Source organism: Brassica rapa, chromosome A05, assembly GCF_000309985.2.
Source record: "Brassica rapa cultivar Chiifu-401-42 chromosome A05, CAAS_Brap_v3.01, whole genome shotgun sequence".
NCBI classification, from domain to species: domain Eukaryota; kingdom Viridiplantae; phylum Streptophyta; class Magnoliopsida; order Brassicales; family Brassicaceae; genus Brassica; species Brassica rapa.
The window spans coordinates 24,083,077-24,109,394 of NC_024799.2; the positions used below are offsets into that span (position 1 = coordinate 24,083,077).

Sequence of the window (26,318 nt, forward strand, 5' to 3'; positions counted from 1 at the left end):
ATTTGCTATCGAATAACATTATAATACAAGAAATCATACATTTTAAGAAAATAGATTAATTACCCAGTTCAGTTGAGTTCATGTATTAAATTTTGAACTTATACTTAAGAATCGCAATGTAACAAAACTAACGACGAACCCTAAAATTTAAAACAGGGAAACTGAGAATTTCTATGGCAACATAAACAAACAACAGACTCCCAATTATGCAGATAACAACAGACTTTAGGTTTTCAGGCGCTATTCCCCGTCAGGCTTTCAACATGTTGCTTGCAAATCTCAACAGACTCCCGACTAAAGTACTTTTGGCTTCTTGGGGCCTAAACGTTCAGACTACTTGCTGCTTATGTAACAGCTACGAAGAGTCCAGAGACCACCTCTTTCTCACCTGCACGTACGCCATAACTCTCTGGAGGCTGATCTTTGCGAGGCTTGACCGTCACCAGGCTCTCCCCATCACTTGGAGTGAGCTACTGTCTTGGACCAGACTTCCACTACTCCATCACCTTCAACATCGAAGAAGCTCGCCACTCAATCACTGCTCTACAACATTTGGAGACAGCACAACTCAGCTGTGCATCTCGGATTCGCCCCAACCTATACGACGTTCATCATCATCGACAGGGACATCCGCAACACCATTTGTGCGAGAAGACATATGATGTAGCAGAAGCTTTATAACACAAGAACAAAGAAAAATCTCTTTAACAAAAGCCCAGCTGTCTCCACAACTTCCAAAACGTGAGTTGTCTTCCTTCACATTACTTCTTTCACACGAGAAATAAAATATTCCAATGAGTAACTTCATCGCCCAACTTGTCAAGCTCTTGACCATAGAATTCATTGTTGTCGTATTGAATCCAACTGTAATCATCATAAAGATCGAAAATTGGATCGCCAACAAAATCTATTTAAACGATTTCTTCACTTTGATGAAACAAATTTGCCATGATTCCATAATCGAGTTTTGATTTAAGAAACCAAAACACTAGCTGTAGACAAATAAGTAAGCAAATAAGAATACCTAAGATCAATGTCTTCTTACATTCGTTGAGATCAATAATGATCTACCGAAAACAAAAAAACAAAGAAAAATCGCTTAACTTTTATTAATCAAATCATAAACCGAATACAAAGTTAAGCCTAGATGTCTATATATAATAAAACCGTAAAACCTAAAATAAGAAAGATAATTATCTAAATAACTGATAAACTAAATAATAAATATTTGGAAATATCCCAAATATTTATCTGCATAAGAAAATTCAACTCTCTTAGAGCAACACTATTGGTTCTACACAATTTTGTCCTTAGAATAAATTATTATTATTTTTTAGTTAGGGACAAATGCTAAGGACTTTTGTAAATTTGTTGATTATTGGTAAGACAAAAAAAGTCCTTAGCATATTTTATAATATTTATTTTAATGTGTGATAAGATATAAAAGATACATTTTAAATAAAACATAAAAGAGAAGTGTAACATTAAATTGAAAGAAAAAGAAAATTACAACAAAAAAAAATATAAAAAAAAATAGAATTTTTTTTTTAAAAACATAATTAAAAGGAAACAAACATTTTATTAAATTCAGAAAAACTTATAAATTACATGTTGTTTGGAAGATGTCCATTAGTCCATATATTTTCAATCAAATCATTTTTTAATGTCGATCTCGATCCCAATTCGATTTTTCCGTAACGAAAACCCTTCAACCATTCCCTTCCCGACACGTATCACCTAAAGACAAAAAAAAATATGTTAGCTAAGGACAAAACGGACGCGTCCCAGCGTATATGATACAATTTTGATTTAAATTAAATCTTTTACTCTCTATGGACTAAAGCTAATGACCCTGATAATGCTGCCCTTATGCAACTTTAGATTCGATGAGACTTTTTCATTAAGTTTCTCTAGTGTAAATATTGTTTTTTTCTTTCTTTTTGCTAAGATTTCCACAAATTAGGTTTATGTAACCCTAAAACCTTCATCTTGATGATATTTACATTCTAGCAAAAAAAAAATTAAAGAACCTTGTGTTGATGAAAGCATCATTTATTTGAAACCCAAATAATATAACACGCAATAGTTAAAGCCCATTGTATAAAGCAAGGCATTTAACTTTACTTTTCTTGCAAACCAAGCAATATCGTAAAGCCAACCATACCATCCTTCCATAAAACGATGAGTTCTCTATAAATGTAACGAATGTTGTCTATAGACAAAGACTTAAGTTTCCTAAAATTAACAAAGAAATCTCTATGGAAAATCTCATCACCACTTTTCATCCTACACATTTCCTTCAAGAGTCTGGTCCCCATTCCACCCATTATTATTCAAGGAGATGCGTTATTTGTGAAAAATGGATGTCTCCAAAGTCTAATTATTTTTACTGTCGGTCATGTGATTTCTATTTTCACAAAGAATGTACAACCAGTTTGATGGAGAATCTGACAATAGATCGTCCAGAGACACATGCACATACGCTCACCTTCATTCGCAAAAGGAACCCTTTCAACTGTGACGCTTGCGGAAGGGTCAGTAAGGATGTGATGAATATGTACGGATGTTTGTCCTGCAATTTCTTTATCCACAGAGATTGTATGTATTTACCAAAGGTTATAAAGCTCACTCGTCACTCTCACCGCTTGTTTCATACTTATCAAGTTCCTGATCACAACACGAAATGTCGAATATGTTATGACCCGTTTGTTTGCGGAAGTGGAGGATATATTTGTAGTGACAAGACGTGTGATTATAAACTTCACTCGCAATGTGCAACGCGTAAAGAGATTTGGGATGGCAAAGATGTGGAGAGAGAACCTGAAGAAATTAGTAACTCTGAAGATGTTACGATGAAGTTTTCATCGTTGGAGGAGGTAGATGGCAAAACACTCCGTCATTTTAGTCATCACCATGATTTAATTAGGCTTTGTGTCAATGGTGGAGAAGAAGAAAACAAATGAGTATGCCAAGCATGCATTCTTCGCATTGGCTCTAATAGTTTCTTGGGTTGTAAAGAATGTGATTTTGCACTCCATGACACGTGTGCAAGGCTACCTCGGAAGATGGAACACCTGTTTCACCGCCATTCACTAACCCTAGAGGTGGACATGATGAACATCAAAGAAGGGTTCTTCAGATGTTCTAAATGTGAACGAGAATCATGTGGTTTCATGTATTAGTGCTGCCAAGAGGAATGTGACTTTAAAATGGATGAAAAGTGTGCTTCCCTTGCTGGTCCATTATACAGTGAAACCCACAAACACCCTCTCACTCTATTAGACTATGGGGCACGTTGTTACGAATGCTATGAATGTCCATTCTCTTTGGATTCAAAACAAGCAACTTTGCCGGTGTTGGTAAAATGCAACTATGACATTCATCCACTTACCCTATGTTTTGGTAGACATATTATGTGCCCATGGCGGCCCTTTTCTTGTGAAATCTGTGAAATAAGAATAAAACCTGATTATCCGGATTACGAAGATCTCTACGGCTGCTTCGATTGCAACACCCTTGTACACGTTGAGTGTGCAATAGGGAAATACCCGTATCTGAAGCCTGGCCATACGATCAAACTGAATGGTTTTGAGATTGAGATTGCATCCAACAGTTTTTCTCGGCCTATATGTCACGCATGTCACTCTACCTGCCAAGATAAACTGGTTTTCGAGAATAAGAGCAGTGCCATCTCTTTCTGTTCTATCAACTGTATAACCTCTTCATAGAAAATATTATTATATATTACTAAATTACAAATTATAAATATTTTCAAGAATGCTTTTAAAATTATAAATTACTAAATTACAAATTATAAATTATAAAATATTATTTAACATATCAATATTAAAAATGTACTATATATCTATGTTAATATTAATTACACTTAATTCTATACCATATAAAATATTATATTTGTTTGTATTAATAAAATTTATTTATGTATTTGCTCCAATTTAATTATGTACGTAATAGTTACTGAATTATTAATTATTCAGTATATTTGTTTGTATTAATAAAAAAAATTATGTGTTTGCTCCAATTTAATTATGTACGTAATAGTTACTGAAATATTAATTATATAGTATATATTTATTATTTCATAATATAAAAAAAAATATAATACCAAAAAGTAATTTATGTATAATATTCATTTCGCGCATGGATATTAATCTAATATATATATATTTGTTGTACGCATATCCAATACTTTTTAGTTTTGCTGTTTTCCCGTCCCCAATTCCATACCAGTATCCGTCCATGTATCTATCTCAGTGCAACATAAGGTATTCGGTGCAACATAGATAAGCATGCACATATTCCACTGGTTTTAACTACATCCAATTTGGTCTGAGATGTATTTGAGTAGAACCTACCAGCCTTATATCATATATATTATTATACAAAATCTCAATGATTCGCATGTTGTAAAGAGAGGGGAGAGATCAACGAGAGAAACATGAAGCTCACTGTCTCCAATGTTGTTAAACGTCCTGAACGTTCGACTTAAGGGCATCAAGCCAAGTAGCCAACTGCCAGTAATCACTTACTAACATAAACACTAAACATTCAATGATCCATACAAAGCGTAAAAGAAGGTATTTTTTTTATAATTGCAATGCAGAAGTGAAGTTGAATCAAAAGAAGAATCCCATAAACATAATTCTAATCAGTTAACATATTGGTCCCTTTGTATCTATAAAAATAAATATGTTCTCGAACACTGTTAATATTACAGATTAGGTCTTACTTTCACCTCATTGTTATTTTACTATCAAATAATTTTGTAATATAAAGTAAAAAATCATCAACCCCAAGAAAATATATTGATTAATTAATCAGTTTAGTTGAGTTATGTATTAAAAAAAATATACTTCAGGAGTGCAATTTATCAAAGTACACGGCGAGCCCTGAAATCTCAAACATGGAAGTCTCCGCCTCAACGGGGCAACACAAACGAAGACTCCTAATTCTGCAGTTAACAACAGATTTTAGACAAAGTTAAGAACCTTGCGTTGATGAAAGCATCACTTAAAGTGATTACTAGGTACGGTATTCGAAACCCACATAATATGACACGCAATACTGTAAAGAAAGGCCTAATTAAAGGAAGGCATTAACTTTACTTTTCTTGCAAGCCAAGCAATATCTTAAAGCCAACGGTACCTTCCTTCCACAGAAGGATAGTGAGTGTCGTCTATAAATAAAGACTGAAGTTTCCTAAAAGTAACAAACAAACCCCTATGGAAAACCTCTTCACCACTTTTCGTCTTACACATTCCCTTGAAGAGTTTGGTCCCGATTCCACCCAAATTGATGTAGTAAATGAATGCTTTATTTGTAAAATAAAGATCTATTACAAGTCCAATTGTTTTCGTTGTCGTCTATGTGACTTCGGTTTTCACAAAGAATGTCAGACTACTTTGATGGAGTCGAATCTGACAATAGATCGTCCATAGACACATGAACATACGCTCACCTTCATTCGCAAAATGAACTCTTTCAACTGTGATGCTTGCGGATTGGTCGATAAGTACGAGATAAATATGTACGGATGTTTGCCCTGCAACTTCTTTATCCACAGAAACTGTATTTATTTACCAAAGGTTATAAAGCTCACTCGTCACTCACACCGCTTGTTTCATACTTATAAAGTTCCCGATTGTAACACAAAATGTCGACGTTGTGAAAACACGTTTGTTCCCGGATGCGGAGGATATATTTGTATTGACAAGACGTGTGATTATAAACTCCATTCATATTGTGCAACGGATAAAAACACGTGGGATGGCAGAGATGTGGAGGGAGAACCTGAAGAAACCAGTAACTCTGATCAAGATGTTACGTCGTTGAAGGAGGTAGATGGCAAAACGTTTCGCCATTTTAGTCACCAGCATGATTTAATGAGACTTTGTGTCAATGGTGAGAAAGAAGAAGGCGAAGAACGAGTATGTCAAGCATGCATCCTTCCTGTTGACTTTGATTGTTTCTTGGGTTGTAAAGAATGTGATTTTGCACTCCATGATACTTGTGCAAGTCTGCCTCGGAAGATGGAACACACCTTTCACCGCCATCCAATAACCCTAGAGGTGGACATCGAAGAAGGGTTCTTCCGTTGCTCTAAATGTGAACGAGAATCATGTGGTTTCATGTATCGGTGCTGCCAAGAGGAATGTGACTTTAAAATGGATGCAAAGTGTGCTTCCCTTTCTGATCCATTATACAGTCGAACCCACGAACACCCTCTCAGTCTAGCAGATTATGGGGCAAGTTGTTACAAATGCAGTTTCTATTTGGGTCCAAACCGGGTAAGTCTGCCAGTGTTGGTAAAATGCAACTATGACACTCATCCACTTACCATATGTTTATTTGAATCAATTAAATCATGGGTATGGCCGCCGTTTCATTGTGAAATCTGTGAAATAAGAATAAAACCTAAATATCCTGATTATGAAGATATCTACGGCTGCTTCGATTGCAACACCGTTGTACACGTCGAGTGTGCAATAGGGAAATATCCGTTTCTGAAACCTGGCCATACGATCAAACTGAATGGTTTTGAGATTGAGATTGCATCCAACAGTCTTTCACGGCCTATATGTCATGCATGCCACTCTACCTGCCAAGATAAACTGGTTTTCAAGAATAAGAGCAGTGCCATCTCTTTCTGTTCTATTAACTGTATAACAACCTCTTCATAGAAAACCCTATTAAGAGCAGTGTGTAGAGTGCTTGCGTAAAAATAAGTTTACATACTTCTCCTCGCATATATATTTACTTCAAACTTCTAATCTCTTTTATTTATTGTTGATGAAGTCTGTATGATAAATAAGATATTGCTTTGCTTTCATTTCAGTTGTAAATTAAACTACCATGAATCGAATAAATTTGTAAGATAACTTCGAAAATCGTTTTCTTCAAGAAATAGATTGTATGTTAAGTTATCTTCTCTAATATATTAGATTATGAAAATATACTTACCGCTTCATGGTCGAATCCTGTCCAACCATCGGATCTGTCCGGTTTTTAAAACACTGTGTTTAAGAAAATAGATTATACTTAAGTTAATTATCTTCTATACTGAATTTTGAAAACATACACAAATCATAGATAACAGTGAACATAATTTTTTAGCTTTTTTGGTGAAAACAAACTAAAAAAAGTTATCACTGAAAATTTATCTATTTATTATACAGCAAATCTAAAATAATACGACTACTGGCAAATATATAATTAATTACATATCTTTTAAATAAAACTGAAGAAATTCCTAGTGACTCATTTCGGACCATAAGATCCAAAACCCGAAAAGTAGGTTCTGCTCTTCGCAGTCCGTCCTTCTTTCAACACTGCGGTAAACTTCTAGACTAGGTTGCACGGGTACTCCAAATTGGTGCCGTCTCATGTATCGGGTTCGTCGGGGGACGGGGACGTCTCGGGTACGCCTAGGAAACGTCCCCAATATGTGTGAGGTGAACCCGGGACGTCAAGACTCAATGGGTACGGGCTTGGTCAGAGAAAGAGACGTTCCAGAAACGTTTCCGCAGAAAATAGACGTATCCATCTGAATTTTTGTGTTATAAGAAGTGTAAAAAAATAAACCATATATGTTTTTAACCTTTAATGTGTTTATTCCATTAATTTTGAAAAGATCAAAAGTTGTAATTAAAAAAAATAATAGTGTCTCTCTCTTCGATTCTTCCACTCTCACTTTAGTCTCTTGCACTTCCATCTTCTTTCTCTTTGAAACTCAAGTCTCGACCATATCTCTCTCTGTGATATATCAGCAACAGAAAACAGACGCACTTTCCTTCCCTCCTTGTCTCTTTGTTGTTTATATCACAAGCAAAACGCGTAAGCATTTTCTTTACCTTTTTCTTGTAATCTTATCTTACGAAAATAATTCATATACAATGTTTCTGAGTTTTTTATACAAAGATGTGACTGTCAGTTTATATGTATCATATATTTTTTTAGCTTATTCTGTTGCTGTTTAGTATTTTGATCAAGTGTATTTGCTGCTGTTTCTGTTGTTGTCTAGTATTTTTATCAAGTGTGTTTGCTATTGTTTCTGTTGATGTCTAGTATTTTGATTAAGTGTGTTTGCTGCTGTTAAAACTTATGTTTCAGATTTTAACATTTTGACTTATGGATATTTTTATAATTTCTTATAATATGGTCGCCGTTTCTATACCGTAACCGTATCTACAAATTTTAAGTTTGACGTTTTCCATCCCCGCTCCCGTCCTAGTTTCTGGTCTCCGTCCCGGTCCCGGGGCTGCTTAGCTTCTAGATGCTTCATCGGCTTTCATTCTTCTGATACAAAGTGTGTTTATTGAAATTGTTGAGGTTTAAAAGTGAATCTAGAGAATTGAAGAGACCAAGTGAAGTGTAACTAGAGTTGTTTGGAAGATGTTCTAGATGGTAGTGTAAGGTTGGAAGGAAGTTGAGTTTTGAAGATGTTGAAATTTGTAAGGGTTGAGGGCAAGTGCTTGCTTTTATCAATGATGGCTCAAATTAAGAGCCCGGGTTAATCATGCTCTAAGACTTTAAAGTCTCGGCCTCAATGGGGCAACACAAACGAAGACTCCCGATTCTGCAGTTAACAACATACCTCGGACAAAGTTAAAGAACCTTGCGTTGATGAAAGCATCACTTAAATGATTACTCGTTCGCTATTCGAAACCAAAATTATATGACATGCAATAGTGTAAAGCCGCCCATTGGATAAAGCAAGGCATAAACTTTATTTTCCTTGCAACCCAAGCAATATCTTAAAAGTCAACAATACGTTCCTTCCACAGAACGATGAATTCTCTATAAATGTAATGACTGAGGTTTACTAAAAGTAACAAACAAACCCCTATGGAAAACCTCAGCACCACTTTTCATCCTAAACATGTCCTTGAAGAGTATGGTCCAGTACATCCCAATGACGGTGCAAAGATATGCATAATTTGTGAAACATGTATCTCTTCTCGGCCTAATTATTTTTATTGTCGTGTATGTGACTTCTTTTTTCACAAAGAATGTCACACTACTTTGATGGAGTCAAATCTGACAATTGATCGTCCAAGGACACATGAACATAAGCTCACTTTCATTCGCAAAACGAACTCTTTCAACTGTGATGCTTGTGGAGAAGTCCGTAGCAAGAAGATGAATATGTACGCATGTTTGCCCTGCAACTTCTTTATCCACAGAAACTGTATCTATTTACCAAAGGTTATAAAGCTCACTTGTCACTCACACCGCTTGTTTCATACTTATCACGTTCCTGATTGTAACACGGGCTGCTCACTTTGTTTTGCCTCGTTTGTTTCGGGATGCGGAGGATATATGTGTATTAACAAGACGTGTGATTATAAACTCCATTCATATTGTGCAACGCATGAACTGATTTGGGATGGCAGAGATGTGGAGGGAGAACCCGAAGAAACCAGTAACTCTGAAGATGTTACGTCGTTGAAGGATGTAGATGGCAACACGTTCCGCCATTTTAGTCACCACCATGATTTATTGAGATTTTGTGTCGATGGTGAAGATGAAGGAGACGAACGAATATGTCAAGCTTGCATCCTTCCCATTGACTTTGACAGTTTCTTGGGTTGCAAAGAATGTGGTTTTGCACTCCATGACACTTGTGCAAGTCTGCCTCGGAAGATGGAATACCAGTTTTACCGCCATCCGCTAGCCCTAGAGGTGGACATCGAAGAAGGGTTCTTCAGCTGTTCTTAATGTAAACGAGAATCATGTGGTTTCATGTATCGGTGCTGCCAAGAGGAATGTGAGTTTAAAATGGATGCAAAATTGTTTCAAAAAAAAAAAAAAAAAAATGGATCCAAAATGTGCTTCCCTTGCTGATCCATTAGACAATGGAATCCACGAACACCCTCTCACTCTAACAAACTATGGGGCAAATTGTAATAAATGCCGTTTCTATTTGGGTTCAAAACAGGTAAGTCAGCCAGTGTTGGTAAAATGCAACTATGACATTCATCCACTTACCCTATGTTTATTTGAATCAACTTTATTTATGGTCGCATGCATGTCCGTTACGTTGTGAAATCTGTGAAATAAGAATAAAACCTAAGTATCGGGATTACCAAGATATCTACGGCTGCTTCGATTGCAACACCGTTGTACACGTCGAGTGTGCAATAGGAAAATACCCGTTTCTGAAACCTGGCCATACGATCAAGCTGAATGGTTTTGAGATTCAGATTGCATCCAACAACAGTCTTTCTCGGCCTATATGTCATGCATGCCACTCTACCTGCCAAGATAAACTGGTTTTCAAGAATAAGAAAAATGTCACCATCTCTTTCTGTTCTATCAACTGTGTAACAACCTCTTCGTAGAAAACCCTCCTCCAACCATAACTTCTACCTTTCTCATTTTATTTTACTGTTGATCAAGTCTGTATGACAATAAGACCTTGCCTTGCTTTGCTTTCAGGTTATTTGTAAGTTAAACTACCATCACTCGAATAAATTTGTAACGATAACTTTATAGAAAACTAGGTGATAACCCGCGCCGTGCGCGGGGTGTAAAATCTATAAATAAAATTTGATTTGAATAATGTACGTTGATTAGTGGTTATTAAACGTCTAAAATAATTAGAGTTTATATTACGTTGATTAGTGGTTATTGAACGTCTAAAATAATGAAAAAATATATTTTTGTATCTACGCATAATAATTACAATTCAAAATATAGCGCAAACGGATTGGACCCGTATTATAAAATTAAGATATAAGGCCACAAAAGATTGTACACCATACTGTATTGTATCTAACTTATTGGGCTTACAATATCAAATGGGCTATGTTTTTGTTTTGTTCTCTGTTTACTCAAGAGAAACGACAGAAAAAAAAAATCTCTACGGTGTTTCGATGGTCGCAATAGAAAGGGGATAAGGGTTTCTCAATTCGGAGTGGACCCAACCAGCGAAAAAGGTGATGTTCCGTTGAACTTAATCAAATTGTAACCTAAATCTAGTTGTAAGATTGCAGAATATTTGTCGAATCTAATATTGTCGTTTTTTTGTTTTCAGATTCGATGGCTTAAACTGGTTCGCTTTCTTCAGCGAGGGTTCGTTTATCTCGCAAACCAACCGCTTCACCTTAGTCAATTCAGTCCCACCAATAGCATTCATATAGCAAGAAGATGACTTCATATTTGCAGAAGGTTAGTTCCGAATATAGTTGTTGTGTTGATTGATTCAGTAATCATTGTAGGAAAAACAGCAACAGATCGTTTAGATAAATAAATATTTTTCTTAAATCTTAATCTTAATCTTAATAGTAATTAAAAAAGAACATCAGTACCTTACACATAGAAATCAACTGAGGAAAAAAAACAATAAGCAAAAACCAAAAAAAATAGCTCGAGTGTTCAAAACAAATAATAAGCAAAAAAACATATGAAAAAAAGCTCCGCTGATTCTTCTTGCGTATTGAGTATCCATTCAAAAACAGGACTTGGGAATCCTGCAATTATGTATAATAAAACAAAGCCAAAATTAAAACTATTCTTTAGAGACTATGTAAAACTTTTAGACAAATAATAATTTAGTTTGAATGATTTTGCTTACCTCTTTTTAAATTCTTGAATTTCTGGTATGTCTTCATCAAACAAAATCTGAGAAACTTCTGTGTTTGTGATGAATTTGAAACCACCTACAATATACACAACATAAAAGCTATTATAACATATTGTATGAAACCTTCGGTTTATTTTACTCTAAGTTGTAACATACTTGGACCCCACTCAATTCTCCAAAACCTTAGTACACATAGTACTGTATTGGCAATGGTAGAAGACCAGAAATCATTTAACTCATCCGCTAGCCTTCCATAAGCCACACACTTAAGATGAGTGAATCTGTTATTGAGTAATAAGAACAGAGACATTATATGTCACACATGTATTGCACAATCTCAAGAATATGAAGAAATACAAAAAAATAATACAAACCCAATGTTAATTAAGGAGAACTGCATTCGTCTGATTGGTGCACCTCCAGCTTCATCATCTTCAATATCCTCAATTTCACCGACACAAACCAATGCTCCACATAGATCTACGTTACATATACAAACACATTCAAAACTATATAGTCAACTTTAAAATATATCAGAACAATAAAATTGTTTTGGATTTAGTTATACGCCCTGAAAATAAAACATGAAGCATACAGCTAAACATACCAACACAGAACTTAGTATGAGAAAGACCCTTTTTTATTTTGAGGAAGCTTGCTAGGCAAATGAAGTAAGATTCACTGATTGGTTCAATCTTTGAAATAGCAGAGAATGGAGTTAGCTTGATTTGGTATCGACTCCTGGTTGTTCTTATCAGTCCAAAAGCAGGTATTAGTTTGAAATTATATATCTCAAACCAAGCACCTACTTCTAGATTGACTCCATTTTCTGGATCAATCTGATTTTCAAAACTTGCTTCTATTTTGAATCCCTGTATCAACATAATAATTAAATATAAGTTTAAGAATTTCATATGTGTAGATGAATATAGTTTAACATATTGTACGACTTACTTTCGCATCTGCTAAAAGCATTCCTCTGTTATTGCACAAAGATCCGTTGACCGTATTCCAATTGGTCAGTACCTTAACACGAATACTCTTTTTTGTATCAAATGGAATCAACTCAGACAAAAAAGTGATATACGCCATATTAGAATATTAGAATTTGTGTGAAATTGGCGTGATCTATTGGTGTGAGCTTACCCTAAAAGTGCTCCAGTATATATATAAGTCTAAGCAATTAATACTATACCTTATTATGATTGAAGAATATATGATATGAAAAAGTCGTAGATTGTAAAACTATATATTGCTTTCTTTTAATCAAATTTAATAGACTAACTCGATATCATCTGCAAATATACTACAAATGATTTAAGTGAAGGCAATAATAGTATATAATTTTCATTTCAGGAAATAATACATGTCACATATCAGCATTATAAGGAATGAATTGTGGTGCAAGGTGACCAAATTAAATGAGAAAAAGTTAACTTTTTTAAATACAATATTTTGTAAAACCGGCTGATACTATCCATTATTATCACATATGAATTTTGGATATGAAAAAGTCGTCTATGGTTAAACGATATATTGCTTTCTTTTAATCACTAAGTTAGACAAACTCGAAATCATATGTAAATATATAACAAATGATGTAAGGGAAGGCAATAACATTATTCCATTTTTCATTTCCAAAGAATCATACATGTCACATATCAACCTTAAAAGGAATTGATTGTGGTGCAAGGAAACCAAATTAAATGTAATATGACGGATCTCAAATCATATCCACGTATTTGACATCATCAATAACTAACCTACAAGCTAAGTTTAGTTAAGGCCTATGCAATTAACTCTTTTGGGCTTAGCAGGCCGGGGAAAAAAAATATTAAGCCTAATCAGGATCAATATGAGGGCTTACAAAACCAACTATTAAATAGAAAAGATATATATATATATATATATATATATATATACACGTTATTTCCTTTAGTATACATATCATTTTGATCTATTTGATTAATCGAAATAGATATATACACTCTGGACTTCACAAGTGTATATAACTGGCATTCATTTCAGGTATGTTCTCTCCAAATACGTATTGAATGAAGAGCTTCTCCGTTGTACAGAAGATCACAATAACAGAAAAAGGTACTACCAAACCATCTTACTTTACATACCACATTGCCTCACATTGCACTTTCTCGAATCAACATTTTATCCCTTTATAATCTGGTGAGTTATTTACTGCACTCGATATAGACATTTCAGTTACTTACTTTTTTTTTAATTGTTTTTCTATCATCTTCATAGTGGATGCAGAATTTTGGAAACATTTGCTTGCTAACAAAGAAGAGGATGAATAAAATAGAACATCACAATAGCCAAATGCCAAAGGTAAACACAAAAACTCCATCCTTTGACTGGAATAGGAAGAAATAGAGGAATAATATCAGTTTAGAAACATAGTTTAAATATTGGTGGCCATAGAAAAATGTTTAGGAGAATCGTATGACTTTATTGAAGAAAAAAATTAAAATGTATCATCTGGAAAGTTGGAGCTACGTTTCTTGCTTGAATAAATATTATGTGTAGGTTCTTGCTTGCCATGTTGCTTACAAAGGTTGCGATCCTCAAATATCCTGAAACATTGTATTGCAATTAGTATAAAATATAATAACAGGTAGAAAATAATTGCAAACAATCCATGACTTAAAATATTACTATACTTTTAAGTTCACGCTTTCATGTAAAGGTATTACCTTTTCCAGCTAATTGTTTCGATCAGGTAACTGAAAACCGCAAAGCTGTAACACAAAACAATTGATTTTCAATTAAAGACTGAAGACATGCAAATGTAGTTAGACAATAAAAACAAAACAAAACCTGCAATCACCTTTGCCCGTATGAAAAGCTACATGTCATTGCCATTCTGTAGTAAGTTTTGGAAAACTTCCTTGTAAACTACATTCATTGTTGACTCTTGTGGCTTTCCCTCCTTGTCGGTAATAAGAATCTTTAATCCTTTCCTTGATTTAACCCTAGACACAGCAACATACAACTGTCCATGTGAAAAAACAGGTCTACGTAGAAACAAACCCACTTTCGCTAGACTTTGACCCTGACTTTTATTGATGGTCATTGCAAATGCAACTTTTAAAGGGAATTGCCGGCGTCTCATTTTGAAAGGAAGCTTTGTATCTGATGGTGTTATCAGCATACGGTGAAGAAAGACCTTCTCTCCAACTCGAGTACCTGTTATAAATTTTGCTCCAATAAGATGATCAGCCATTTGTGTTATCTGAAGTCTTGTTCCATTACACAACCCTTCTGTAGGATCTAGATTTCTGAGTAGCATAACTGGCGTACCAATTCTTAGCCTTATAGAATGATTAGGTAAACCAGAGGTCTTTATACTATTTAGAAATTCTGGACAGAAAACCGAGTCATCCTTAGAGTTTGTATCAGCTGGATCAATACTATCAGCACTAAGATAAGTTCTTTCTTCGCCTGAAAATTAAAATTACATTCATCCCAGTTAGAATTTTAGTTGGTAGTTAAATTAAAAGCTTTGATCTTAAAAATTGTTAATATATCACGTACCTGTCAGCCGATCTAACATGTAGTTGTTAACAACATCAACCTCTTCGTTGGTAGGACACAAAATAGCTCGTTCTTGGAAAAAAATGGGGTCTTTTGAGTCTTTGAAAGTGTTCCCATAGGTTTCTGAAACAATGGCCTCAATTGGATCACCACACTCCGTAATAAGAAGATCTTTAGGAATGTTAATGATAGTTTCTCCATTATTTGGTTCATTAATCTTCCCATCTCCTACATCCAGTATCCACTTCGAGAATGTCTTAATATCGTCAGCTACACTCTCGTCAAGTTCTGATAGCAGTCGCATATTTTTGGTTAGCTGCAGAACCTTGCAATACTTCCACAAATAGGACGAATTTAGAGCAGCCATAACAATATCAGCCCGGTTACCCCGCGGAATAACTGGTAGAATCTGTCTGAAATCACCACCAAATACCACCACTTTGCCACCAAAAGGAGTGTCATCTGTAGTCTTCATAATATCGCATATGGTTCGATCTAAGGCTTCGAAGCAATGCTTGCTCATCATTGGAGCTTCGTCCCAAATAATGAGAGAAGATTTGTAGATTAACTCAGCTTGATCACTGCCTGGGTGAATCTTGCATGTAGAAAATTCATCTGGATTTATTGGAAGGCTAAACCTAGAATGAGCAGTTCTTCCACCAGGCAGTAATAATGCAGCTATGCCGCTAGAAGCAACATTAAGCACCACCTCACCCCTTGATCGAACAGCAGCTGAAAGGATGTTCCACAAAAACGTTTTTCCTGTTCCTCCGAAACCATAAACAAAAAAAACTCGTCCTCTTTTGCTCGTAACACATCCAATTATATCGTCATACACAGACCTCTGCTCGTCTGTCATCTGCCCAAACCATTCGTCATGTCTTTCACGCAAATCATCATGAGAGTAGTTAAGCTCATCTTGTAATAGCTGATTGTCTAGCAAAGAATCAGAATTATCAATGGGCTTTGGCATTGTCTTCCATTTCTCCAAAGTACTATTTTTACTGCGCATGATGTTTTCAATCAGTATCAGTGTTGCGTTCAGAATCTGTTCTTCACGCATAATAAGACCTATAAATAAATATCATGAAACGTAAACATTTAGCATTCAGAACATATGAGGCGGATATACGGCTTTGTATTATTCTAGACAATATAACTAACCTGGATTTCTTCGCTTTTTCCTCTCAAGGAATAGAATATCTTCAGATAATAAGTCTTTAGTAGACTCCCATACTACCCTTGGCGAAGATAAACTTAATGATAACAACATCTGCGCAAATAACTTCCGAACGTAACCACCTGACGCCCATAAACTACATTCTTTAATTCCTTGAATGTACTCTTCGTCATTTTCCAACAATCCAAGCTTATAACATGCATCTTCATTACTCGGTTGAACAACCCCATTGACAGTCTTGATATCGTCATATGATCGCGGCCCTCTTACGATATTAATCAATATCCTAAGATAATACTTCTCTCCAGAACTTGGTGAAACATGGGCCAACCTTCCAATTGCAAAGCCTTTTTTCCTTTTTTTCCACTCGGTGTCTTTGGCATCATAGATGAACCGAGTAGGAAGTTCGGGATATGTTAGTAATCTGGCTTCAGGATATACTCGACAACAATCAAACCAAGCTAAGAACATCGTCTTTGCGTATTTCACCCGATCCATCACACTTTTAACCGTGTCACCTTTCCTGTAAATAACTGGTTGATCTCCTTCCAGATGAAATGTTAGTTTCTCTACAGGTGTAGATCGGTAATGTGTTGGGAAAGCGAGTATCCTCCATGTAGACTCACACGCAGAGATATATCTACAAACAAAATTGGTGTTAACACAGAAGTTTCAGTGGTCAATGTAAAAAAAATAAAAGATAAATATGTTAATCTTACCTAGCTTCAAAAAACTTTTTAATCTCGTCAATCTCAGGCTCCAAATCTTCTGATGAGAGATTGCAACCTTCTGCTGCATTGCTTTCAGAAACTACCGGTGCAGTATTTCCAAACTCTTCAGAAATGGGAGGTCTATTAGATGTTGTACCTGCCTCATTTGCATGTCCCCTCTTTTTCTGAGTAACAGTTGCTGTAACACAGTCTTGTCCTTTGTTAATGTACTTAAATAAGTACTTAATAGAACGGGACTGATTACACCACTCTACATTAATATGTGCATTATACTCCAATAGAAGTTGCTTGTTGTAGGGAACAACAAACGTATTATCCAACTGAATACCTTTCTTTTCCACAAAATTCCCATCTTCTCTTCTCCGGTAAACTGGATAACCTTGAGCATCAACTGTAGTTTTCTCAACATTCTTTCTTGGAAAGAACTTCGTACATCGCCCCTCTTCCATACATGGAGATGCCTTGTTAACTACACCACACGGCCCATGAATCATTGTATCCTTAACAACTTCATACAATCTAGGCTCCTCCTTTCTGTTTGGAATTTCAGCAGATATGATCCAATCAATATCTTCAGCAGTGGGAAGTTTATCTTTTGAATCCATAAATAACAGAATATGAGCATGTGGAAGTCCTCTCTTTTGAAACTCTATAGTATATATGGCTGTATGAAAAACGATAGAGTATTTTAGAATATTGGGGTTTAACTGTAACTATAAACAAAACATAGCGAGCACAAATAAATGCCTACATACCTGATACAGTTTTTCCAAGCACATGCTTCTTCGTTAGATTTTCCATCAAGCTATCAAGCTTAATCTTGAATAATCTACAACACAATTCAGGTCTGTCCTCTGATCTAAGATTATATTTTCGAAAATATCTGCTTAGCTCTGGCCATTTCGGGTTACATGTGAATGTAATAAACAGATCTGGAAACCCATAGTATTTGCAAATAGACATTGCATCCAAATACATCTGATGCATATACCGAGGCCCACCAGTGAAGGAAGAAGGTATAATAATACGGTTACCTTCAATAGGGAGGTTAGAATTCCCATCATTCGCAGCCGCTACAAACTTACTCAAGCTCAAAGACCTAAGATTGGACTGATTCTTCCTTATGTAACGAAGGCGATGAGTTTCAATCATCGTATATGCGTCAACCAGAAACTGTTGTAGCAAACGCCTTGAAAGAAGAAGCACTGGAGAACCAACATTACGAACTTGAATACGAAATGAGAAGAACTCCCTCATAGTAATATTTGGTTTCTTGTTTTTTTTGCTCCCCGTATAACCGTTTTGAATACCTAACCGAAATCCATCTTCACCATAAGGGAAAATCAGCGGATACTGAAGTGGTAGATAGCAAGGATGTAGCTCGTTGATCCTTTTAAGTTTTCCAGATTTCTTCTCCAAAATTATATCCCTTTTATCCATGTTATTTTGAAAATCACCGACAACCAAAGCAGCAACTTCAGAAGATGTGGGCAGGTTATAGATTCTCCCGTCTTTTTCTCGGCTGTTGATTAAAACCAAGGATAGATCCTCACATTCGTCCTCACTGTTGAATCTATCCATAGCATTACGGAAAGTCTTCACATGGACGTTACATTCCCTTAGCATTTCCATTATAGACTGTACTAAATCAGCTCTTATTTTGGTTCTTTCACCGTTTCCACTGTTACATTACATATAAACAAATAAGGGAAATTAGATTTGGTCTATAAAATTCAGTAAATGTTGTACTTCATTTAGGAAAACGATGGTGCAAAGATAATTGATTTACCTCAAAGCAGATAACCGATTTTCCACCTCATTCTCAGTGTCATGAATATACAACTGAGAGAATTTAGCAGTTTCGTTTGCCTCTGGCTTCATGCTCCCAATCAAATGATAGTTTTCGCCATGAAGGCGGAAAATTTTTGGTCCATTACCTCTATTGATTGAATTATCGATCTTTCCTCCAAGGGATGTAAAAGAAAACATCATATTGAGGGGTCTGATATTGTCTCTGAAATGCTTACTAATAGCATCATCTTTTGTAAGAAGATCTATAAGAAAAGGTGGGGGCTCTTTTAGCAGGGGAAGCTTGATCTTGCCTCTCATACAACACATGGTGAAGATGGGATTTTTAGTTTTCCTCTTCTTACCAATACGCTCATTATACCAAAATAGAGCCCCACATTTAGGACATTCGTTTGTCAAATCACCATCATCTTTGTACTCTGCAAAAACATGTATATATCCCCTATATTAGAAAAAATAAAAACCTATCTAAAAAAATTCGTTTTCATTTGCTAGATATGTTGTTTTGTGTGATTTAGACTAACCTGATTCTGTTATAACAGGTGAAACAACCCTACTGTCTTCCCTTGTCTGTGGAATAACCAAACCACCAAAAATTTCTGCAAAGTATTTTTCAACACGTTCCATACAAGCAAACTTCTTTTTATTATATTCAACATCATCATCTGATTCATCAGATGGAGCAATCTCATCTCCTCCCTCATTGCTTGAACAATCCCAATAGGCATCACATGAATCTAAAACAGATGAGCAAAAAGACTTAAATGAAAAATGAAGGTTGCTATAAAATATTATGATGAAATGGACAGTTATAACTCCACTAACCTGAGGAATCAGAGTCTTCTTGATCTATAATAGATGGTTGTGAAGTTGATCGTTGTCTAATAGCCTTGCTGCGGTTTGCCTGAATAGGTTCAGTGAAATCAGATAAAATACACGCAGGTGCATTTTCTGGCTCATGTGATCTGACGACAAAGTTGTCTTCCAATGAGTTCCCTTCAGATGATATCTGAGACACTTGATTACTCATATGGGATGATTGGCTAGTATTGGGGGCCGCAAATTCGGAACTGAGATTTTTATTCCTTGTCACTTTTAACTTCTTGCGTTGAAAAAAACCTGAACCATTTGTTAGTATACTGCCTGCACGAATTTTCACCAGCCAAGTTATTAGGTCCCAAAGGTGCTCACAAACTTATATTATAATTACAGTTTGAAACTTACTCTGAGTTGGAATTGCTGCTTCTACATGACCTCTTTGTTGTGGTAACTCTACTGATAGCTTAGGCAGAAGTGATGGTTGTGTTAGTTGATCATTAGAAACATTAGGACCAGCAAACTTTCTTTTTTGTCGCAATATATTGGCTCTTTGATTCCTTGCTTCCCTTTGAATTGTATTTTGTGTATTAGTTATGTCCACAAATACATTTGGATGGTCTCCATGTCTGTGGGTTAAACCCACTTGAGGTATATGCGGATTACCAATGATGGGAAGACTGTTATTGATCTCTGAAACCAAAAAAACTCATCATAACTATTGCATCCCTAAAATCCGAATAACATTATAATATGACATGTAATTAATCAAACCTTGTCTCCGCCTTTTAGTTGGCAGTTGGACACCAGCAGTTTCATCTGTAGCTTTCTTCTTTCTTCGATGCATGATTTATCTAACAAAGAAAAAAATCGTTGTTGTAGATTTGTTAGGCTAATGTATACGCTCTTCAATTCTTATGACTTCGAAGTATTAGGCATGTGTTGTAAGAATTCCTATATCATTCAATCTACTTTGATGCAGCAAGTAACACGTTAAAGGAAAGAAGATAACTTATAATCGGAGAAATTGTTAAACTTAATTAAGTAGTGACTCTCAAGAAAAGAAACAAAATATCTCATGTTGAAGTTGCCTTCTTTTCGTATATTAATATATTTAATATATACTTAATATCAAGTGTTGCGTAATATCTAATGCAGGAACGATTTGGATCGCACATATATTTTTCAATGCACAAATGGATATTAAGGGCTACAAAACTCAAATGCAACCCTAGCCGCGCAACACTAAATACATAAGGCTTATCTCACAGGAACAACTAAGAACGGTGAGATTTTATGTTTTCTTATGAAATCGCTTATAAGAAACAGAGTACTGCTTCAGTTGATCATAATGATAACAATTTAAATTTGAAATGATCAACCGTAATATTTAATTAAAATAACTTGCCGTCTAAATTATTTGCCGTGCAATTAATTTCAGGTGCTGGATTAATTCCAGAATGGATCAGATATTGCAGATAGACGTATACGATTACAGAAGACATCATTATATAAGATCAGAGGTACACATATAATCTATAATCCTTATTTTCTTTTCTTTTTTGCTGGCCACAAGTATATTGTTGGAAAAAATATTGAAAACACAACTTAATAAGCGAATGAGGCTTTATATTAATATAAATGTAAACATTAGTTAGGCCACAAATCCGGCATATAATGTAAAGCTGGAAAATCAAATAAATGAAAAAAATTTAAAAAAGCCATGCCTCTTCGCAAACTATGGAACAAAAAACTCCTACTTAGCCACTTCTCTCATTCTTCTCTTTCTTGATTCTGATCGAACATGGGGTTTTTGTGACTGAATTCTGATCGAAGGACTCTTCTAAGTTGATCACAGGCCCTCCTCTGCGTTTGGCTGGAGTTATGGCTGTAGTTTGTGTTTCCTCAGAAACACCGTTGGTTAGCATCAGTGAACCCTGTCAAGGAAAATAGTTAGAAATAATGAATTCAAAGTGAAACAAAAATAAATACAAAAGACATAAAAGTTAGTTTACCAACATAACATTAAATTGTTAATAGAAAATAAGCAGAAAACTAATTTACCTCAGGCGCATCAGATAATAAGGATGATTCCGGAGTAACAAAGCTACTTGTATCCTACATGAAAACCATTTTTAGGTTAAACACCAAGATCACATTTAGTAAGTAAAAATTATTATGAGAAAAGAACAGTGAAATACCGTAAGAGAGTTCACCACATCAAACTCAGAAATCATATCCGGATTTGTGATGATCTTCAACACTTTAAATGTGTCATGCTTGTAAACAAAATTCTCCTTCTCAATACCTATTTTGAATAGATAAGTTTTACCAATTAAGTTGGTGATTGCAAGGGGGAGGTCTTCTGGATCTTGAATCTGTGAAAAAAAAGGTAGGCATATACATCAATTTCTCCAAAGAAATAAGAATGGTAGGAAAAAAAAAATAATTAACCTCATCAATGTTCGGTCCTGTCAACTCAAGGCATGGCGTATGAATCAGATGGAAAGCAATGTTATCAAATAGCAGGAACTTTGCATTCCCGGTTGAGTCAAGAACGACAATGTGCAATTTGTACCTATATATAAGTAATAAAATATTAGATTCTACAAAGCTGTAAATTAGCAAAGAAGTAATAATTAAAAGAAATAATTCATGTAATCACCTAGGCAGAAGTTTGGGATTGTAAACTTTGCATTTGGCACAATAGTAAGAATGTCCACCACCATCTTCATCTTCTCCATCGTCCAGATTTTCACTTGGAACGGTTAAAACCTTCTTTGCACACACTTTGCAGCTAAGATAATACCATCCCATATCACAATCAATGGCAGCAATTGTGCAAAGTACTATTCCTTGCTCCACCTGTTTTAGACATTGCCATTCAAGTTTTAGACTAACAAATAGAGGTGTTGATAAAATATAATTGTATTAAGTAAAACTTAAAATAATACCTGCTTAGATTCAAGCAAGTAGGAAATTGTTCTTCTTGGTGTGTGCACAAAGAAGTCTTCCTTCTGAGAAACTCCATTCGCCAGTGCCAAAGCTTTTGATTCAACAATTGCCAAAACTATTGAATCCTGAGGTAACCTAACAATTAACAAATATAACTTAGACGAACACTTAGTTTAGATGAAAACTCGCTTCATCTATTTCTTACAAAGTGTGTACTCACTTAGACTTAAATTCTGCAACTTCTGCCATTGCCGGATTCAGAGACACATATGACACATTGTAGGCATTTGAAACGCTGCGCTCATCTACATAACCAAATTAAAAATTAAAAATAGTTTTGAAATTAACTCCGGCTTATCAAATATATAAACATTCCTTGATTTACCTTTCCAGATTTTAATCTTCCCAAAACGCAACACACATATTATTGATTCATCACCCTTAGTTTGAACAGCTTCATTGACATCCATTGCAAAGCTTCCCCAAAGAACTATGGGGAGTCGTACATCTCTGTCAAAATTGTAACAAATACAATTAAAGACAAAAATTATAAATACAGGAACACGTAACGTTAGATATACAAAACATACTCTAGGTTTCGAAGTTCAAGGGAGATTTTCTGGGTGTCCTTCCCATTCACAGAAACAACTTCAACATGGGATACTTCCACGATCTGGCCCAAAACATCTGTAAATGAACACAATAAACCTATTAGTAAACGAAATATCTGGTAATAAACAGCAATAAGTAAGACATCTGTAGATACTAACCAACCAAGTAATCCGGGTTTAGAGAACCATTGAGGATATCTTCAAAATTAGCAGATTTGAACCCACTTAAAGCATATGGCAAATCATCACAACGTTTGACACGTGTGGTTTCAATGAAACCAATCTTGTATGGATGGGAAGTCGTCCGGTAGGATCCACAAGAATGATTTAGCGTGAAGTTAATCAAAATTCTTGTCATCCCTTCTCCTAGAACAGGTGCAAATTGATCCACCAATTCTTTCTTCACAGTAGCGTGAATGTTATCACCCTGAAAAGAGTTAAAGAACAGGTCAAAATCATTAACAAAAATTCCGGATTGAGAAACTTTAAAGTAATACACTAATATAAAGCAAATAAACTCACGTTGGAGTCACTTAAAACCATTTCAATGGTGGCACCTCCTTGCGCGGAATACTGCCTCCAAAGCCTTATGATTTTGACCTTGATTTTCCACATACTCTTAAACGGTTTCAGTTCAGACACTGTGTTTAAAAAAGCCATCTCGAGATGCTGAACAAATTTGTGAAAGGGTTTACTGTCGATGGTGTTAACTGATGATGGAATACCTAGTGTGAATCCCCTTTATATATAAGAGAATGTTAGGGTCGTTCATATGTTATTTCAATATATTATAAATTTATGAGCACAATTAAATGTTTCGCTTGGCAACCACACAATTTCCTTTGTTCAATCAAATCGATATTTACTGTAATATTTGTTTGACAATATTACCTTGTATAAGAAAGATTTGATATATTGGAAGTATAGTTCTTTGAGTGCATATCAAGTTAATGTACAAACGTGAATATATTGAATTAAATGCTCTGAAGAGGAACATTATAGAAATAAGCTCCTAACAAATATTTCCTCTGACTTTTGCAGGAAAACGTGTCGACAAAGCAAATCAAAACCACATCCAATTGCGGTTTTTCTTCGAGGTATATTAACAATGTTTTTCGGTTAAGCTATCCAGTGGTTAACGATTTTTGAGAGTTTAAAAAATTAAAAACTATCATACATGACCTTTAAACTATCATACATGACCGTTATAACCTAAGTTTAGTAGAACTTGAGAAAAACAAAAAAAAAATTTGCGATGTTTATTATTAATTATACATGAACAAATAAATATTTGCTACAAAAATTAGTTGAGCATCGATGGTTTTATTGATCGTACATCACTTGAACTAAGATCAAGTTTTGATCCATGTGTTACACTTTCTGATAAACATATATAAACAGTTTTTGAATTTCGTATGTTCAACGACAGGCTCATGTTTAAGTTAAGGATGTTAAATTACCAGTTACACTGATCTTGCCCCATTTCATATGTTCATTCAGTTTTTCGTATAAACATTTTATTGAATTTCGAATGTTCAATGACAGGCTCTTGTTTAAGTTAAGGATGCTAAATTATAATGTTCACTGATATTGCCCCAATTCATATGTTCATTCAGTTTTTCGTATAGTTGTAACGGACACCACCTGTCAAACATTTTAAAAAGAAATAAGAGTTATTAGTGTAACTGGTTTAATGAAGAACCTGATTATTAGTGTAACTGGTTTGAAGAAGAACCAGAATCATTGATTGGGGCGTAACTTTCGTAATCATTCATTATACGTATATTAATATAGAATAACTTGTCGGTAGTTTAAATATAAGTTGGTCCATACGACCAAAAAATGTAATCTCTAGTGAAAAAAAAAGCATTTAATGTGTACTCTGAGGAAGGCTGTCAAGCTGACACGTCAGCTTTGTACTTTAAGATGAGTTCTTTTTTGTCGCAATATATTGGCTCTTTGATTCCTTGCTTCCCTTTGAATTGTATTTTGTGTATTAGTTATGTCCACAAATACATTTGGATGGTCTCCATGTCTGTGGGTTAAACCCACTTGAGGTATATGCGGATTACCAATGATGGGAAGACTGTTATTGATCTCTGAAACCAAAAAAACTCATCATAACTATTGCATCCCTAAAATCCGAATAACATTATAATATGACATGTAATTAATCAAACCTTGTCTCCGCCTTTTAGTTGGCAGTTGGACACCAGCAGTTTCATCTGTAGCTTTCTTCTTTCTTCGATGCATGATTTATCTAACAAAGAAAAAAATCGTTGTTGTAGATTTGTTAGGCTAATGTATACGCTCTTCAATTCTTATGACTTCGAAGTATTAGGCATGTGTTGTAAGAATTCCTATATCATTCAATCTACTTTGATGCAGCAAGTAACACGTTAAAGGAAAGAAGATAACTTATAATCGGAGAAATTGTTAAACTTAATTAAGTAGTGACTCTCAAGAAAAGAAACAAAATATCTCATGTTGAAGTTGCCTTCTTTTCGTATATTAATATATTTAATATATACTTAATATCAAGTGTTGCGTAATATCTAATGCAGGAACGATTTGGATCGCACATATATTTTTCAATGCACAAATGGATATTAAGGGCTACAAAACTCAAATGCAACCCTAGCCGCGCAACACTAAATACATAAGGCTTATCTCACAGGAACAACTAAGAACGGTGAGATTTTATGTTTTCTTATGAAATCGCTTATAAGAAACAGAGTACTGCTTCAGTTGATCATAATGATAACAATTTAAATTTGAAATGATCAACCGTAATATTTAATTAAAATAACTTGCCGTCTAAATTATTTGCCGTGCAATTAATTTCAGGTGCTGGATTAATTCCAGAATGGATCAGATATTGCAGATAGACGTATACGATTACAGAAGACATCATTATATAAGATCAGAGGTACACATATAATCTATAATCCTTATTTTCTTTTCTTTTTTGCTGGCCACAAGTATATTGTTGGAAAAAATATTGAAAACACAACTTAATAAGCGAATGAGGCTTTATATTAATATAAATGTAAACATTA

General features: G+C 34.9%; 2 protein-coding genes and 1 pseudogene across 2 annotated transcripts in view; 1 reads left to right on the top strand and 2 right to left on the bottom strand.

Moving 5' to 3' along the window:
• The first annotated feature begins 1,380 nt into the window (after positions 1-1,380).
• Positions 1,381-26,318, top strand: part of LOC117125772 — a 30,544-nt gene continuing 5,606 nt past the window's right edge. Inside the window, exons 1-7 of the mRNA XM_033291609.1 lie at positions 1,381-10,958; positions 11,057-11,190; positions 13,634-13,705; positions 13,868-13,951; positions 24,301-24,356; positions 24,689-25,951; positions 26,107-26,188. Of these exons, the coding sequence (XP_033147500.1) occupies positions 5,493-6,701 (1,209 nt within the window). The 5' untranslated portion in view covers positions 1,381-5,492 and the 3' untranslated portion in view covers positions 6,702-10,958; positions 11,057-11,190; positions 13,634-13,705; ... (2 more) ...; positions 24,689-25,951; positions 26,107-26,188. The remainder of the gene's footprint in view (positions 10,959-11,056; positions 11,191-13,633; positions 13,706-13,867; positions 13,952-24,300; positions 24,357-24,688; positions 25,952-26,106; positions 26,189-26,318) is intronic.
• Positions 13,959-20,840, bottom strand: LOC117134408 (annotated as a pseudogene).
• Positions 21,454-23,919, bottom strand: LOC103849406 (replication protein A 70 kDa DNA-binding subunit E-like). Its single transcript, XM_033292725.1, has 11 exons — positions 23,782-23,919; positions 23,419-23,686; positions 23,239-23,335; positions 23,034-23,158; positions 22,869-22,953; positions 22,648-22,783; positions 22,359-22,558; positions 22,148-22,271; positions 21,895-22,071; positions 21,758-21,811; positions 21,454-21,630 (listed from the first exon to the last, which is right to left on the bottom strand). Exons 1-11 carry the CDS (start codon positions 23,917-23,919, stop codon positions 21,454-21,456), a joined length of 1,581 nt encoding a protein of 526 aa, XP_033148616.1.